General features: G+C 55.2%; 3 protein-coding genes across 3 annotated transcripts; 2 read left to right on the plus strand and 1 right to left on the minus strand.

Annotated features, from left to right (window-relative positions):
- Positions 1 to 3,715: 3,715 nt before the first annotated feature.
- DSM5745_10150 (putative dihydroxyacetone kinase (DakA)) lies at positions 3,716 to 5,745 on the plus strand (the record flags this gene model as incomplete). The annotated part of the gene is made up of 4 exons (XM_026752166.1): positions 3,716 to 3,725; positions 3,896 to 4,403; positions 4,451 to 5,076; positions 5,120 to 5,745. 4 exons carry the CDS (start codon positions 3,716 to 3,718, stop codon positions 5,743 to 5,745), a joined length of 1,770 nt encoding a protein of 589 aa, XP_026599228.1.
- A 1,513-nt stretch (positions 5,746 to 7,258) lies between these two features.
- On the plus strand, positions 7,259 to 9,184 carry DSM5745_10151 (protein-arginine deiminase domain-containing protein; the record flags this gene model as incomplete). Its single annotated transcript, XM_026752167.1, has 1 exon — positions 7,259 to 9,184. One exon carries the CDS (start codon positions 7,259 to 7,261, stop codon positions 9,182 to 9,184), a length of 1,926 nt encoding a protein of 641 aa, XP_026599229.1.
- A 436-nt stretch (positions 9,185 to 9,620) lies between these two features.
- DSM5745_10152 (Chitin synthase) lies at positions 9,621 to 12,733 on the minus strand (the record flags this gene model as incomplete). The annotated part of the gene is made up of 7 exons (XM_026752168.1): positions 9,621 to 9,628; positions 9,694 to 10,427; positions 10,498 to 10,681; positions 10,771 to 11,617; positions 11,724 to 12,085; positions 12,169 to 12,613; positions 12,662 to 12,733. 7 exons carry the CDS (start codon positions 12,731 to 12,733, stop codon positions 9,621 to 9,623), a joined length of 2,652 nt encoding a protein of 883 aa, XP_026599230.1.
- Between the last annotated feature and the right edge of the window lie 1,196 nt (positions 12,734 to 13,929).

Consider the following 13,929-nt stretch of genomic DNA (forward strand, 5'->3'; position numbering starts at 1 on the left):
TGGGGTGAAGAGGGAGGTTTTTGAACGTGAGAGGATGAATGATGTGGGATGATTTTGGTGATGTTGGAATAAAAGGTACCATAGGCTAGTCTACCATTTCAGACTCCATTCCTTCAGAAAAGGTGCCTTGTCTCCATCCTCGACATATCTGAGCCCTAAACCCGTCCATGATCTCAAGAGCCCTCACCATCTCGGAATGCGCCTTTCACTCCCCCTTAGTATCTAGGTATAGTACCCGAAGAACCAGTGCGCCTGAAACTATCGAAGTCCAAAAGGACAATATGTTGCCGGTGTACGTGCAAAACTACGTCATCTCCCACAGGGTCTCAGAACATATATGGACATTGGAATAGTAACTGAGACCGTGCACTGGACCGAACGTACAGATGTAGCCCTAATTGTAAGTCATGCTTCAAAGCAATTTAGCTATCATATTATAAAAGGGTCAACCTCAACATCAACAAGGTCTTGTGGTCTAATGGTCATGACATCAGACTCTGATGCACCAATCCGAGTCATATCTGGTAATCCCGGTTCGATCCCGGGCAGGACCTCTTACTTTTTTCCATCTTACTCATATCCCCATGGCACAATTTTTATCTTATTATCTAATCTCGCCCTCCCAAAAGCAAATCAGGACCCAGCACCGCGGTACGGTCCCGCTCGCCCAGGGCAGACCCGCTTTTTAGGTTTTTTTTTTTTTTTGCGCTTTTTTCGGCAGCGATATGCCCTACCTCAACAGTGCAAATTTCAGCCAGCGCTTCAACAACAACGGGTCTTGTGGTCTAATGGTCATGACATCAGACTCTGATACCTTGCCTATCTGAGTCACATCTGGTAATCCCGGTTCGATCCCGGGCAGGACCTCTTCTTCTTTTCGCTTCTTCGTCTTCTTTTTGCTTTTGTATATGACCCCAGACGGGGACTTATGGTGCTTGTTGGTGTCTTTTTGAGGTCCTATGATTTCGGTTGCGGCTTTCAGAGCAGTCTGGGAGCTTCTGGTAGCATGGCCGATGGTGCGATTCATGGTATGGGTATATCAAGTCTTTGATACCATCAGCATCGAATCTTGCAAGAAGTCAGCGGCTTTACTACACCATGCTCTGTAATGTGCAGAAATATAGACATGCTGCATAGCTACCAAGACAGTGGCGCTGCCTATAGATGGCTGTTGTTGACGGGCATCTATTTACAACTACCTACAGCTATCCAGGAGCATAGACTACAGATTGATCGTAAGAATAGACGCCCGCGAAGAAAAAAAGGGAGGGAAGAGGGACGGGAAGGAAATGCAGGTACTTATACCTGGTTTCATTTGACTTTTGGATTACCAATCCTTGCTGCCTGCGGGTGTGGTGTCCGATCGCCTTTGTAATACCGCTGGAACGTTCGGGCTGGGCTGAACTCTATTGTATATCCGTCTATGGTGTGGTAGCTGCCTATGCAGGTGGCTCGCGGGCACCGTCTGTGTGGCAGACAGCGTTCATGGCCTTGGGGAGGCAAAGGTCTGTCCCTATACGATGCTTCCCGGCAATGACGCCTCTTTTTCATGGCCTGGGTGCCCCGAACCCAGCCATTGCTACTCGGGCCTGACTGCATGTATATCTGTTGATTGAGCACATTCTTATGTCTCGACCATACGCGGCTGCTGGCTCAGTGGTAGACCGGTTCGACCTTCTCACGCCTGGGCACTGGGTGATTCGGCCATGTTGAACCTTCTGATCTCGGGCCATGTGCCCACTGTCTGGTTGTGACTATTGTTCGCTTTCCAGCGAAGCCTGGTCTCCGTCAAGCATCCTGCAGGTTCGACTACTTGCCCGTGGAATGGGTCAGTCGCCTTAGTTGGTCCAGCTATGGGGTCTGTTAGCCTTTAAATAATGGTACCTTCTTAACAGTCACTTTGGATACCTATTGACGCTCTTTGTTGCCCTATGGTGACAGTGGATCGTCCAACAGCAGGAATATATATATCGTAGCTAGCAGACCACTCGCCGGATGGTACGGGCCACTGGTGATGGATTATTGCGAAGCATGGAGAGTATTAGAAAAGGTCGGTGAATGGACGTGTGCTCTTCATAATAAGGGCTATGTACTGTGGTTGTTCTATACTGAATGAAGGGTTGTCCCTGAGTAGAGAGACGGGAAAGTAGCACGTAGTAGCTGCAGCAAGCTTTGTGATGTACGAATATAAGACATTAAAATAGGTGGCTTCTCAACCAATCAGGTCTTGTGGTCTAATGGTCATGACATCAGACTCTGATACCGATTAGAGTCACATCTGGTAATCCCGGTTCGATCCCGGGCAGGACCTTTCTTTTTCTCCTTACCAATTTTTTTGGCCCTTTACACGTGCAACGCTGCTAATGAAACTTCTCGTAGTGTGCTTTAGACTGCAATCGGCCGATAAGCAATAAAAGCCAAGACCCAGCGCAGCAATTGCAACCACCACCAGATACGGCAGGTTTACCGCGGCCTCTGCGGTGGAAAGCAAGTCCGCGCAGCTCCAACCCAAGGAACAGGCTCACGTGGAAGCTCGAGCTTCTCGATTGAACCCCCACAGTGTTCTGGAATGGCCGCGGCCCTGCTGGGACACATCAACTATTGGAGATCCCCTGCAAGCTGTCGTCCCATGACCATTGTTTTATTAACTACTCCTACATCGAAGACTCCAATACCGGGTATCATGATGAATGGCGTTCAACTCAGCAGCAGGTACAATTGATCCGTACAGCCCAATTATCTCAACATGATGGCATCGATGGCGATGGCAGCTGCCAATGCTTGGACTCGACTACGATGAGGTAGACGAGTGTGGGGTACGAGGTGTTAGGCGATAGAGTCTCCGAAAAAGAAACATGGCTCTCCATCAACCACCGCGGGATGTCCAGACACGGCAATCCGAAGCGCTGGCATCGGCTCCCCTCCGATCTGTTTCTGCTTCCGGATGCGACAGACCAGTTCCTGATGTATGGATGGAGTCGGTTGTTCATGTGAGCAGGAAAAAAGGTACGATAGTTTCCTATCGAGTGCTCATTGCCTGGCCAGGCCCGGTTACGCAACGCTGAGCAGTCAGCTGGCCGGACAGGGATTCATTGCTTCTGCTGCTTACGCTGCTCCTCCCTGACCATCTCCAGCTACTTATTTATCCGACCCCCTCCCTCCAGGTGTATCCGGTGTTCTCTCTTATCCGAAAGCTCTTCTCCCCTTCGACTCGACGATTCTTCCCTGCGCATCCTGTCACGGCTGCTGCTCTCGACTTATCCGGCCGCGCCTTCGCTGCAATTGACGTCTCATACCCCCCGACGGCGGTTGGAATTGCCCAGGTAAGCTCCAATGCGACCGAGAGGCGCGAGACCCCTGCCCATACGGAACCTTCAAGTACGCGACGAGAGGCTGACAGGAGAAGGACTCCGCATACCAGACTCCCCATCTCCACTTTCCCCGCTGCGCCCGGACTGCTCGATTCGGACCGTAACCGTCTTGCTGGTTGCTGTGTTGTGTTTCCCGGAGTTTCTCTCGCTTCGTTGCTTTTGCTCGGAGTAATTCGCCCAGACTCGTGCAACGGAGCTTGCGCAAGCATATAAGCGAGGGGAATCCTGTTTTCTGACGGCGTCTCCCATTCGCAAGTTGCGATTGCGCCGGCCCAGTCCCACCCACCATCTCTTGAGTTCAACGTCATATTCGGTCCCCAGCCGCTGATCCTGCAGTGTTCGCAATGGCTCAAAGTACGTCTCCAGTTCCCCTCTTCTCGCTGGAGCGATCCCAGCAAATGCGCTGTCCCGCAAAGTCCGCCTGTCATCCCCACGCTACTCTACCGTCTCCATGATGATCATGGAGTCGATACCCCACCAAACCTGTCGCGGAACTCGCCGAATCGTGCGCTAACGCTCCCCAGCAAAACACTTCTTTTCAGACCCCACCCACCTGGTGCACACGGCCTTGAACTCTCTGACCCTCACAAACCCTTCGCTCGCATTCGACCTCGAGAACAAGATCATTTTCCGCCGCCCTGATGTCGTAAAAAAGGGAAAGGTCGCCATTATATCCGGCGGAGGCTCCGGCCACGAACCCGCCTTTGCAGGATTTGTCGGACAGGGTCTCCTAGACGCTTCGGCAGCTGGGACCATCTTTGCCTCACCAAATGCAGAGCAGATTCGCATTGCCGCCATGGAGCGGGTCAACAACGAGCAAGGAGTGCTCATTATTCCCATGAACTACACCGGTGATGTCTTGAACTTTGGTATGGCCGCGGAGAAGTCACGGGCTGCCGGTATCAAGACCGAGTTCTTTGCTATCAATGACGACGCTGGCGTTGGCAAGCTAAAGGGCGGCAAGGTCGGTCGTCGGGGTATCGGAGGTGGTGTCTTGATCTTGAAGATCGTCGGTGCTCTGGCAGAGGCTGGGTAAGTTTCGGCTCTTACTCAGACTAATCAGTTCTGACATCATATAGCGGCTCACTCGAGGATGTCTACAAGATCGCTCAACTAGCCAACGAGAACCTTGCCTCGGTTGGCTCGTCATTGGAACACGTCCACGTCCCCGGTAGAGAGGTGTCTGATGATCACATCCCAGAAGGCGAGGTTGAGATTGGCATGGGCATCCACAACGAACCGGGATCCCACCGCGCGAAAGCTACACTCGTTGAGATGGTTTCGACAATGCTCCTCCATATTTTGGACCACAACGACCCTGACCGAGCCTACATAACTCGCTCACCCGGCGACAAGTTCGTGCTGCTGATCAACAATCTGGGAGGTGTCAGCACTATTGAACTGTCTGGTATCACCGATGAGGTTTACCGCCAGCTCGACAAGTCATATCAGATCAAGCCCGAGCGGGTTATCCAGGGCACATTCCTCACCAGTCTTAACGGACTCGGATTCAGCATCTCACTTCTCAAGCTAGCAGACACCGGGCTGGGCCCTGGCAAGTCCTTCCTCGAGCTCCTCGACGCCCCCGCTGAGGCCGTCGGCTGGTCCGCGCCCGTCAACCCTGCCACTTGGGAGTACCGCAATGCGCCTGGAATTGATGTCAAGAGGGCCAAGCCCACCCAGCAGCCGCCCAGCAACATCAAGCGTGAGTTCTCTTCTTTCCTACTGAACCATACTAACAAGCCCAGTGGACATTGGCAAGATCCGCACCGTCCTCGGCGCAGCCCTCCAGCGTGTAATTGACGCAGAACCCCTAATCACCCGCTACGACACCATCGTCGGCGACGGCGACTGCGGCATCGGCCTAAAGCGCGGCGCCGAAGCCGTCCTCGACCTCCTCAACGATTCCGCAAACCTCAACGACGACGTCATCAGCACAGTCAACAGCATCGTCAACGTCGTCGAAAACACCATGGACGGCACCTCCGGCGCCATCTACGCCATTTTCCTCAACGCCCTCGTCCACGGCCTCCGCGAACAGGACAAGGGCTCTGAAACACCTGCCGACGTGGACGTCTGGGGAACAGCCCTGAAATATTCCATCGCCGCACTGGGGAAGTACACACCCGCCCAGATCGGCGATCGCACTCTGATCGATGCGCTCGTGCCCTTTGCCCAGACCCTCGCGGAGAAAAAGGACGTCCATGCTGCTGCTGAGGCTGCACACGAGGGCACCGAGGCGACGAAACACATGAAGGCTTCGCTGGGCCGGGCCGTGTATGTTGGTGGCGAGGAGGAGTGGGTAGGGAAGGTCCCGGACCCTGGGGCGTTTGGGCTGAGTGCGTTCTTTGCTGGGTTGGCGGATGCGCTGTGATCTCGACAAAATGGGCTTTCCCAGCGTGCTCTTAAAGTACATATCACCCCTCCCTGCCGAAATGGTTGGTTTTAGGATAATTAATGATGAACCATTGCCATTTTTGCAAACCTGGCAACCTCCACCGGGCCCGAGCCGGGGCCGGCGCTTGCTCCTTCCGTGTTGGGAAAACTAGCTGAACACAGTTGATCCTGCCTCAACGGCAATTTTACCATTGGACTCCCAATACTCGGCCAGCGGCGCCAGCCTCTTTGTTAGGGATGTACATCGCTGCTTTCTCTTACCTGCTTGAATCCTGTCCTCGAATTCATCGCTCTAGCATGCATTGTCTCTGCAAGCAGTGCAACGTTGTCATTGACAAGAAGGAGCCCCTTGGCGCGTCAACCTCAACGTCCTGCAGTGCCACCGGCTCTGAATACAATTCACAAGACAAGGTTCCCGGGCCCCGTTGGCATGCCGACTGATCCGGTAATCAACAAGCAGTGCCACTGTGCCTGTGCTTGTTTCCGTGCAGATACATCCATGCGCCGACTTCCCCTGCGAAGCGCGGGCGGCGGCGGTATTCCAGTGACAAAGAGCACCTGCGCAGCTGGTTATTACTGAAAGCGAAAAGCCATGATTGAGACACGCTGGACTATTCTTAGCCCGTTCAGGCGGCCGATGCGATAGGGTGCATATCCCTCGATACAGGCGGGAGTGACTCTTTGCCCGGTCGCCGTTCGACATCCAAGTATAAGATTACTACCAAGCCTTGCGACACTACCTAACACAAATCATACGTCACGCATGCAATTGCCGATGTAGACAGTGGTAGCCCCTGAATAGAGTTCTCACTGGAAGGTGCAGATGTGTCACTGCCAGGGCACTAGCACTAGCAGCCCCGCGGAAATGGGACATTGACAGATCCATGGATCCAGGCTGAGAGGCCAAGACGGTCAGATGAAGTCTTAGGGAGATAATCTGCAGGGCTGTGTGGCGGACGACACTTCTACTCATTGGACGGACCGTTTTGTTTGGGAGATGGGAAAGAATCCCAACAGTCCCAAGCACCAGCATCCTACGAGTAAGGCCTCCAGACACAAGGCCTCCTGATCCACCGGTTGTTCTGAACTTAGGCTTATTATGTACTGTACTCCGCCCACCATCTTGAGGCCCTGTCTGATTGACAGCAACGACTCTTTTATTCACCTTGCGCCAGCATGGTTGAAGGCATCGGGCTCTTTGTCGGGTTGGCCAAGAAGAGCCAACTCAAGTCAAGCCCGACAAGCGATACGAGGGACTCAATAAGTCAGAACTCAATTCTATTGACGATCGTGCTTATTGACTTCCCGCAGCGAACCACGGACGAGGGCTGGTCACCGTTGGAGACTGCATGAGGTGGCTGATTCTTTGTCCCGACCAAGCCACCGGGCAGCGACACAACAGTGACACTACAGTATAACTCCCAGGCGTCCTGAGGAGTTGTTGCACTCCCTGCTGTGTAACAGCTGCGTCTAGCTAGATCTCTGTCAACATGATCTACCATCGGCATCTGGCTGCATGTCTCCTGCTCGGCCTTGCAGCGGCTTCCCTGCACCCGGACATCCGCGCAGACACCAACCGCGATGGCCTCGTTGATATTGACGGCGACTCGGACGTGGACGCCAAAGCAATATGGACCGACACCAGAGGGGCCATCTTCCTCCCCAATGTAGGCGACAAGTACCGACGCTGTCCACGCGAGGACCTGGCCGGCATTCCGCTCAGCGACTCGGAGCTGGCCGCCTGCAACGACGCCTCGGGGGATTATCTCCTGGCCCCTGAATACGTTGCACCCCTGAGAACGGTGCCGATGGTCAACATCTCAGACAGTATGTTTGCCCACATCTACGCCACTCCGCGCGCTGCCTCTGAGCGAGTCCGCATCTTTGTCCTGGAGGATGAGGCAGACCCCGAGGCCCCAGCGTCCTGGGCCTTCGTGGACCCCCAGCTCAACTTCAATGCCTCGCAACTCCGGGCTGGCCTGATCCTGGGCATCGACGGCCGCGAGTTTGTGACCGACAGTCAGATCTGGGACGGCACAGTCACAATAAACTTCAACGTCCACGACCTCCTCGATCCAGCTACCAACGCCAGCGACGCTGTCGCCCTCAAGGTTGCCCCCATCCTGACACACCACCCCCTGCAACCCATGCAGCAACTCATCACAGCGGCCGCAACAAAGTCCGTGCCCGCCCAGCCCTACTTCATCGAACAGCTCGACGCCGCCCGCGAGAGCGCCGGCATCGAAGCGCCCCTCCTCCTCCTCAAGACCGCCGGCGACATCTGGGCCCAGGACATCCTCGAGCCCGCGTACGCAAGCATGCCCGGCCCCAACGGCGCAATCTCGCTGCGCATCATGCTCCGCTCAGCGCAGGGCAACCGGGACAGCGCACGCCAGCTCTTCGAGCAACTCCGTGGCCCGGGCGTCGGGGTCTGGCAGCCCAGCCCGCAGCCTGGGAATCCAAACGCATCAGACGCCTCCTTTGCGGCCTCAGGACAGGGCTCCCACCCCGTCAACGCCCTCGGAAACCTCGAGACTACCCCCCCTTACACTTCTACCTCCGGCGTGACATACAAAGCCGGCCGCATCATCCAGGGAACGCACTTCGACCAGCTGCCCGCACAATCCGTGCGCAGTCTGATCGCCGGCCAGGGCGTGCAGAACACACTGTACCTCGAAGCAGGCTGGCTGAAGGTCGGACACGTCGACGAGTTTGTGCAGTTCGTCCCGTACGACAATAGCCTAGGCTTCACGATCGCCATCGCCAGCCCAGACGCCGCCCTGCGCATCCTCCGCGAGACACAGACCCAAGGCCACGGACACACAAACGCCCTCAGCTACGATCCCAACACGCAAACCCAGCGCCCTTTCTTCCAGGCGCACATCCCCAGCACACCCATCCCCGTGAACCTAACCGTCGACGCCCTCCTCGCGGATCCAGCCTTCCTCGACGCAAACACCTACGCCCAGACCCACCTCGCCGCCAACCTAGCCATCCTCCTCGCCGAGATCCCCCTCGCCGTAGAGGACATCATCCACGTCCCGGTCCTATACCACGACCCTGCCTCTGCCTCGCACGATTCAAATTCCACGCCCGAATTCAACGAGTCCACCCAGGTCCCACCGTACTCCCCCGCCCCGCCCGTCCCCCCAGGCGAGCACGAGCTCCTCACCTTCTACCCCAGCGCTGTTAACGGCATTGTACTGGGGTCTCAGTCGGGCTACATCGCGCCGAACCCGTTCGGGCCGGTGGTCGACGGCGTCGATGTTATAAGGCGTGGGGTGGAAGCGGCGTATGCGCGTGCTGGGATGGGGGTTATTTTCATTGATGACTTTTATTCGCATCATCTTGGGGCGGGGGATGTGCATTGTGGGAGTAATGCGCTTAGGGCCGTGGAGGGGGAGTGGTGGGTGTGATGTATCAGGGTTAGAAAGAAGGGGCACTGTAGTTGGATGGGATAGGTAACCCTGCGGGGTATTTTATTGATGTCTTGGTGTTTTGTTCTTGTGCTGTAGTTTCATGTACCCTTTTATTAGCTAGTGACTATCTGTTGTAGGCAGTGGGTAGCAAAATATAGAACATACCATTCCCACTTCTTCATCGTCAATGCAGCAACTAATGCCACAGCCTTAGGCCTCCTAGTACGGCACTGGCCCTTTCATTCTCCAGCTGTCATTTACAGTGGAGCTCGTCGTGCTATAACAAGTTACATACAAACTGGGCATGCTTCCCAGTTTTCCTGCCTGGAATCTACCATAGGCAACGTCTAAGCCCTAACAGAGCAGAAAGCGCGTCCCTTACAATGCAATGGACTCTTATTCATCACCATCTAGTCTGTGCAATTGCTTTGCTCTATAATACTCAAAAGCCCCTCAACGCCTCGACACACAACAAAGCACCCCAGCCCTGGCCAAAAAATACATACTCCCAACAAACCGAAACAGCGACAAGCCCGCCGTAATCCACAGAATGACCTGGAAGAACCCCTGCGTCCTCGTCGTCGACGTATTGGTAAGACACATCTTATCCACCCCCGTCGCCGTCATCATCAGCGCCAGCAGCAAATTACTAAACACCCACAGACACACCAACCCCGTCCGGAAATTCTTGTAGCTATCATCAGCACTCCGCTTCTCACCCCCCTCAGCCTCAACCCACGGCTCCAGCGCCCTCTTCACCGTCCGCTCAAACTGACAATCAATATCCGCCTGCGGCAAATCAACCTCCTCAATGAAATGCCCGCCGTCACCCACCGAATCCTTCTGCGTCGTCGCAGACGGCAGCTTATCCGCCGTATCAGCGCCCTTCGTGCCCCAGGAGACATCGTGCCAGTTGCAGAAGGCAAAGACCATCAGGATGTTGATGGAGGTCGTGCTCCCGAGGAAATACGCCCACGAGCTCGTTAGGATGTGCCACGGGTCCATGTACAGCAGCGACGCGAGCACGTAGATCCCGTACGTGGAGGCCAGTGCGATGAGCACGATTCCGCCGCCTGTTGAGCTGAAGAAGGAGGACAGGAATGCGGAGACTCCGGAGTCCAGATCGAAGTCCATCATTCCGCCGGTGAAGACGGAGGCGACGAGGTAGAAGGAGAGGATGAGCACGTAGAGTTGGACGAGCGCGAAGTAGAGAAAGGAGAGGGTGTAGGGGATTACCACGCTGGCCGGGGCGGTTAGTTAGCCCTACTTTCTATGTTGAGGGGTATATGGTTGGAGAGAAGGGGGGGTACCTCTTCGGCCGATTCCCCAGCGCCAGCATAAACTGCAGCATCAGCACCCACAGATACCCGTACTTCACAAACGTGTTGACGACCGGCGAGGCCGTGTTGCCCCACGGCCAGCCCTTCTCCTTGTTATGCGTGCTGGGCGTGCCGACGAGGTCCATGATGACCGAGCTGGTGAGCCAGTATGACGCTGCACGTCCATCCATGTTAGCACTCATCCATTCCAGCCAGTAAACTGCAGATCTAGTAGGGTAGTATTAGTATAGATAGGTCACTCACCCAGCGAAAACCACGTCATGACCAGCTGCACGACATTATACAGCATCTGGACATGCAGAAACAGCACGCGCAGCAGATTATGGCCGCTCCGATAGATGCGCCCAAAATGCATGATCGCATACAGGCTCGCCGCAAAGCTGCCGTTCAGCCAGCGCCGCCGCTGGTTGATGAACTCCGCCGCGCCCTCGGGCACGTCCGTCTCGCCCTTCGCGGCCTTGACGTACCCCAGATGCCACTTGAAGCCGGCCTTGGCCACAAGTTCAAAGCACAGGATCCGGTCCTCCGCGAGAAACATGTTCTTCTTGAAGATGTTCATCCCCTCCACGCCCTTTTTGCCGAGCCGTGCGGATAGTGTATGGTCGCCGTGGAAGTACTGCTCTAATGGCCGCCCCATGATTGCGCGGTAGCGGTACGCTGAGAATGCGCCTGGTAGGACGGAGACGTACCCGAATGCTGCTTCAAGCGGTTTATCGAGGATATTCGAGATCTTGTACTCGAAGTTCTGGGCGGCGACGAGTGGGTTGAGGACCTTGCGCCAGCGGGGCCCGAGCATGGCGTGGATCTCGCCGCATGCGCCGCCGAGTGTTTTGTCGTTGTAGAAGGCTTCCCAGAGTGCCAGGAGGGACTTTGGGCCTGGCTTTGTGCCGGCGTCCAGCAGGATGATTACTTCGGGGTTGAGGATCCGGGAGAATGCGTTTAGGAGCCAGCGGTGCGAGTTGATCTTCTTGCTGTTCTTTTGCTTCAGGCAGAAGATCATTTGGACCGGGGGGAGGTTGGTCGGGTCGTTTGCGTAGGGCCGGATCAGTTGTTGCGTGGATGTGACGGAGAGCTGGGTTGTGTATTCGAACTATACCAGGCATTGTCAGTATCAGATGGACCACCTTACCATAGGGTTACCCTATGGTAGACTTGGATGAAAGATCCAGAGAGCCCAGGTGAAGGAACAGACTCACCACATGCGCCACCGTCTCCCTCCCATCCACATCCCTCTTCATCACCCCATCCTGGTAAACCCCAATGGTAGCCAGCACATCCAGCGTATTCTTATCGCACGGCTCGATCCCATCAAAGATCACGCACACCACGATCTTCTGCCACGCCGGGCCCCCCTTCTCCCAGAACTCGGACTTCTTCAGCCGCACGATGTCGCGGATGTTCTGCATCACGCCGTGCAGCGTCCGCGCCGTCAGCACCTTGTCCTCGTTGTAGTACGTCACCGCGATCAGCAGCTCCGTGTGCCGGTTGTACATGGCCGCGCGCAGGTTGTACCCGTTGCGCAGCGTGAATTCGTCCGGGTCGCATGTTGCGGCCGTGTCTGTACGGTATCTCAGTTGAACGAGTTAGAGAGGCGGATAAGGAAGGGATGCTAGGTAGGGAGGATGGTGATGGGGGACGTACACCGCATATGCGTGAACTCCTCTGCAAACGCCTCCTCGGCGAACCGGTACTCCGGCTGGATGGCGTTCTGGATTGCGCTGGGCACCGGGTAGTCGATGCTCAGGACGGTGCCCTTGACGAGGTTGATCTTGCGGGTGCCGTAGCGGCGGAGCGAGCTGTTGCCGTGGATGCGTGGCTTTGTCTGGCTCTGGCTCTGGCTTCGGCTTGACAATGATGGTGACGGTGATGGGTCCAGCTGGGGCGCGCCGTAGCTGGCGAAGCCGGAGCCCGGGTCGTGCAGGGTGTAGCGCCGCTGGTCGGACTCTGTGGGAGAGTGCTGCTCGATGAAGGGGGAGATGGAGGGGGTGTTGGTGTTGGTGTCGGGGCTGGAGGTCGAGGTGCGTCGGTGCAGGAGGGATCGCTCCTGGTCGCTTTCGTCGGCGGTTGCGACGGGGTAGAGGGGGTGCTGGGGCCTCGTTAGACTGGGAAGCAGACTAGTTATAGAAGTGTATACCTCGTGGTAAGGCGAGGAGCTGCTCTCGCTGCCGTGCGGTGTGTGCGCCGATGTTGGGTTTATGCTCTCCATGTCGATACCGTCGGGACTTGGAGGAGGCAAAAGAAAAAAGAGTAAGGTAGGATATCAACACTTAAGATAGAAGATAGGTACAAGGCACTGAAGGCCGAGGTTGCTCAAATTAGAAAGTGGAACTGGAGTCGGGACCGTCAAAGATAGGGCTACGAGAACCGTGGGCTCTGCACTTGACTCAATGACGAGGCAACTGTGCTATTCCTAGAACCGGAATCTCCTCGGCATCACTTATCAATGCACTAACTAGAATTTGATATTCTGGAAGATGTGGATACTGGTTGAAAACGGCATCGAAGACAAGCACTCACCATAAACAAAAGCAGGCACAGCCGTCTCTGCGCCACGCATTCAACCGTCCACAGTCCAATCGGAAGCACGGGACGGCGTTCTCTTAGACCAGGATGGGGTGATCCGGACCGGTTACGTCTTGAGTGATGTGGCTCTCTGCTAAATCTCGGGAGCCACAGTTCATGCGTGGGAGCCCCCACTGCCGTCGGTGGTGATGTTCACTATGGCATCACGTACCATATATTCCAGTCTAGTTTCATCCAAAACTCCAGTATACATGGAAAAGGCAATGTCTCACATTTCCATGCAGCCTCTGCTCACTACTACCGCACTGTTCAGAATGAGCAAAGCGTGGAAAAAGTCGTCAGCCTGCTGCGCCCCACAGTTGTCGTATACAATCGTGGGGGAGTACGTAGCCGGAGAGAAAACCCACTTTTTCCGGTTTGCAAGTTGCAAATTAGAATTGTCTTTGTTTGCAGTCTATACAGTACAAGATTATGGTAACGGATATGCATCTGGCCAGACAGGCCAGCCTGTTATCCATGGCTATCCGTGCACCTATCTTGGACGCATCATACTAGCTATAGCTATGGCATTGAAGCTGCCAGTTCTAGGCACCAAATACACTAAAACTCCATAGCTACTATAGCAAGAATCTATAATTGGACGTGCTAAGCTTTTAGGGCGAACGGCAAATAGGTGGAAGCCTCCGCTACTGCTAGCCCTAAGTCGTTTTCCACAGTCGGGATGCCACTGAAGTTGCAAGTTGCCACAATTCCTGCGCCATGGACGTGGAGAGGGCAGGTGGATCTCATTCTCAGATTCGGATTCGATGCCTTTACAGGTGCCTAGGGCTGTACTTTGTACCGTCCTTCATAGGTACCTATTCCATGGTGGTCCGCGTA

This window comes from Aspergillus mulundensis, assembly GCF_003369625.1.
Source record: "Aspergillus mulundensis strain DSM 5745 chromosome Unknown scaffold_14, whole genome shotgun sequence".
NCBI classification, from domain to species: Eukaryota; Fungi; Ascomycota; class Eurotiomycetes; order Eurotiales; family Aspergillaceae; genus Aspergillus; species Aspergillus mulundensis.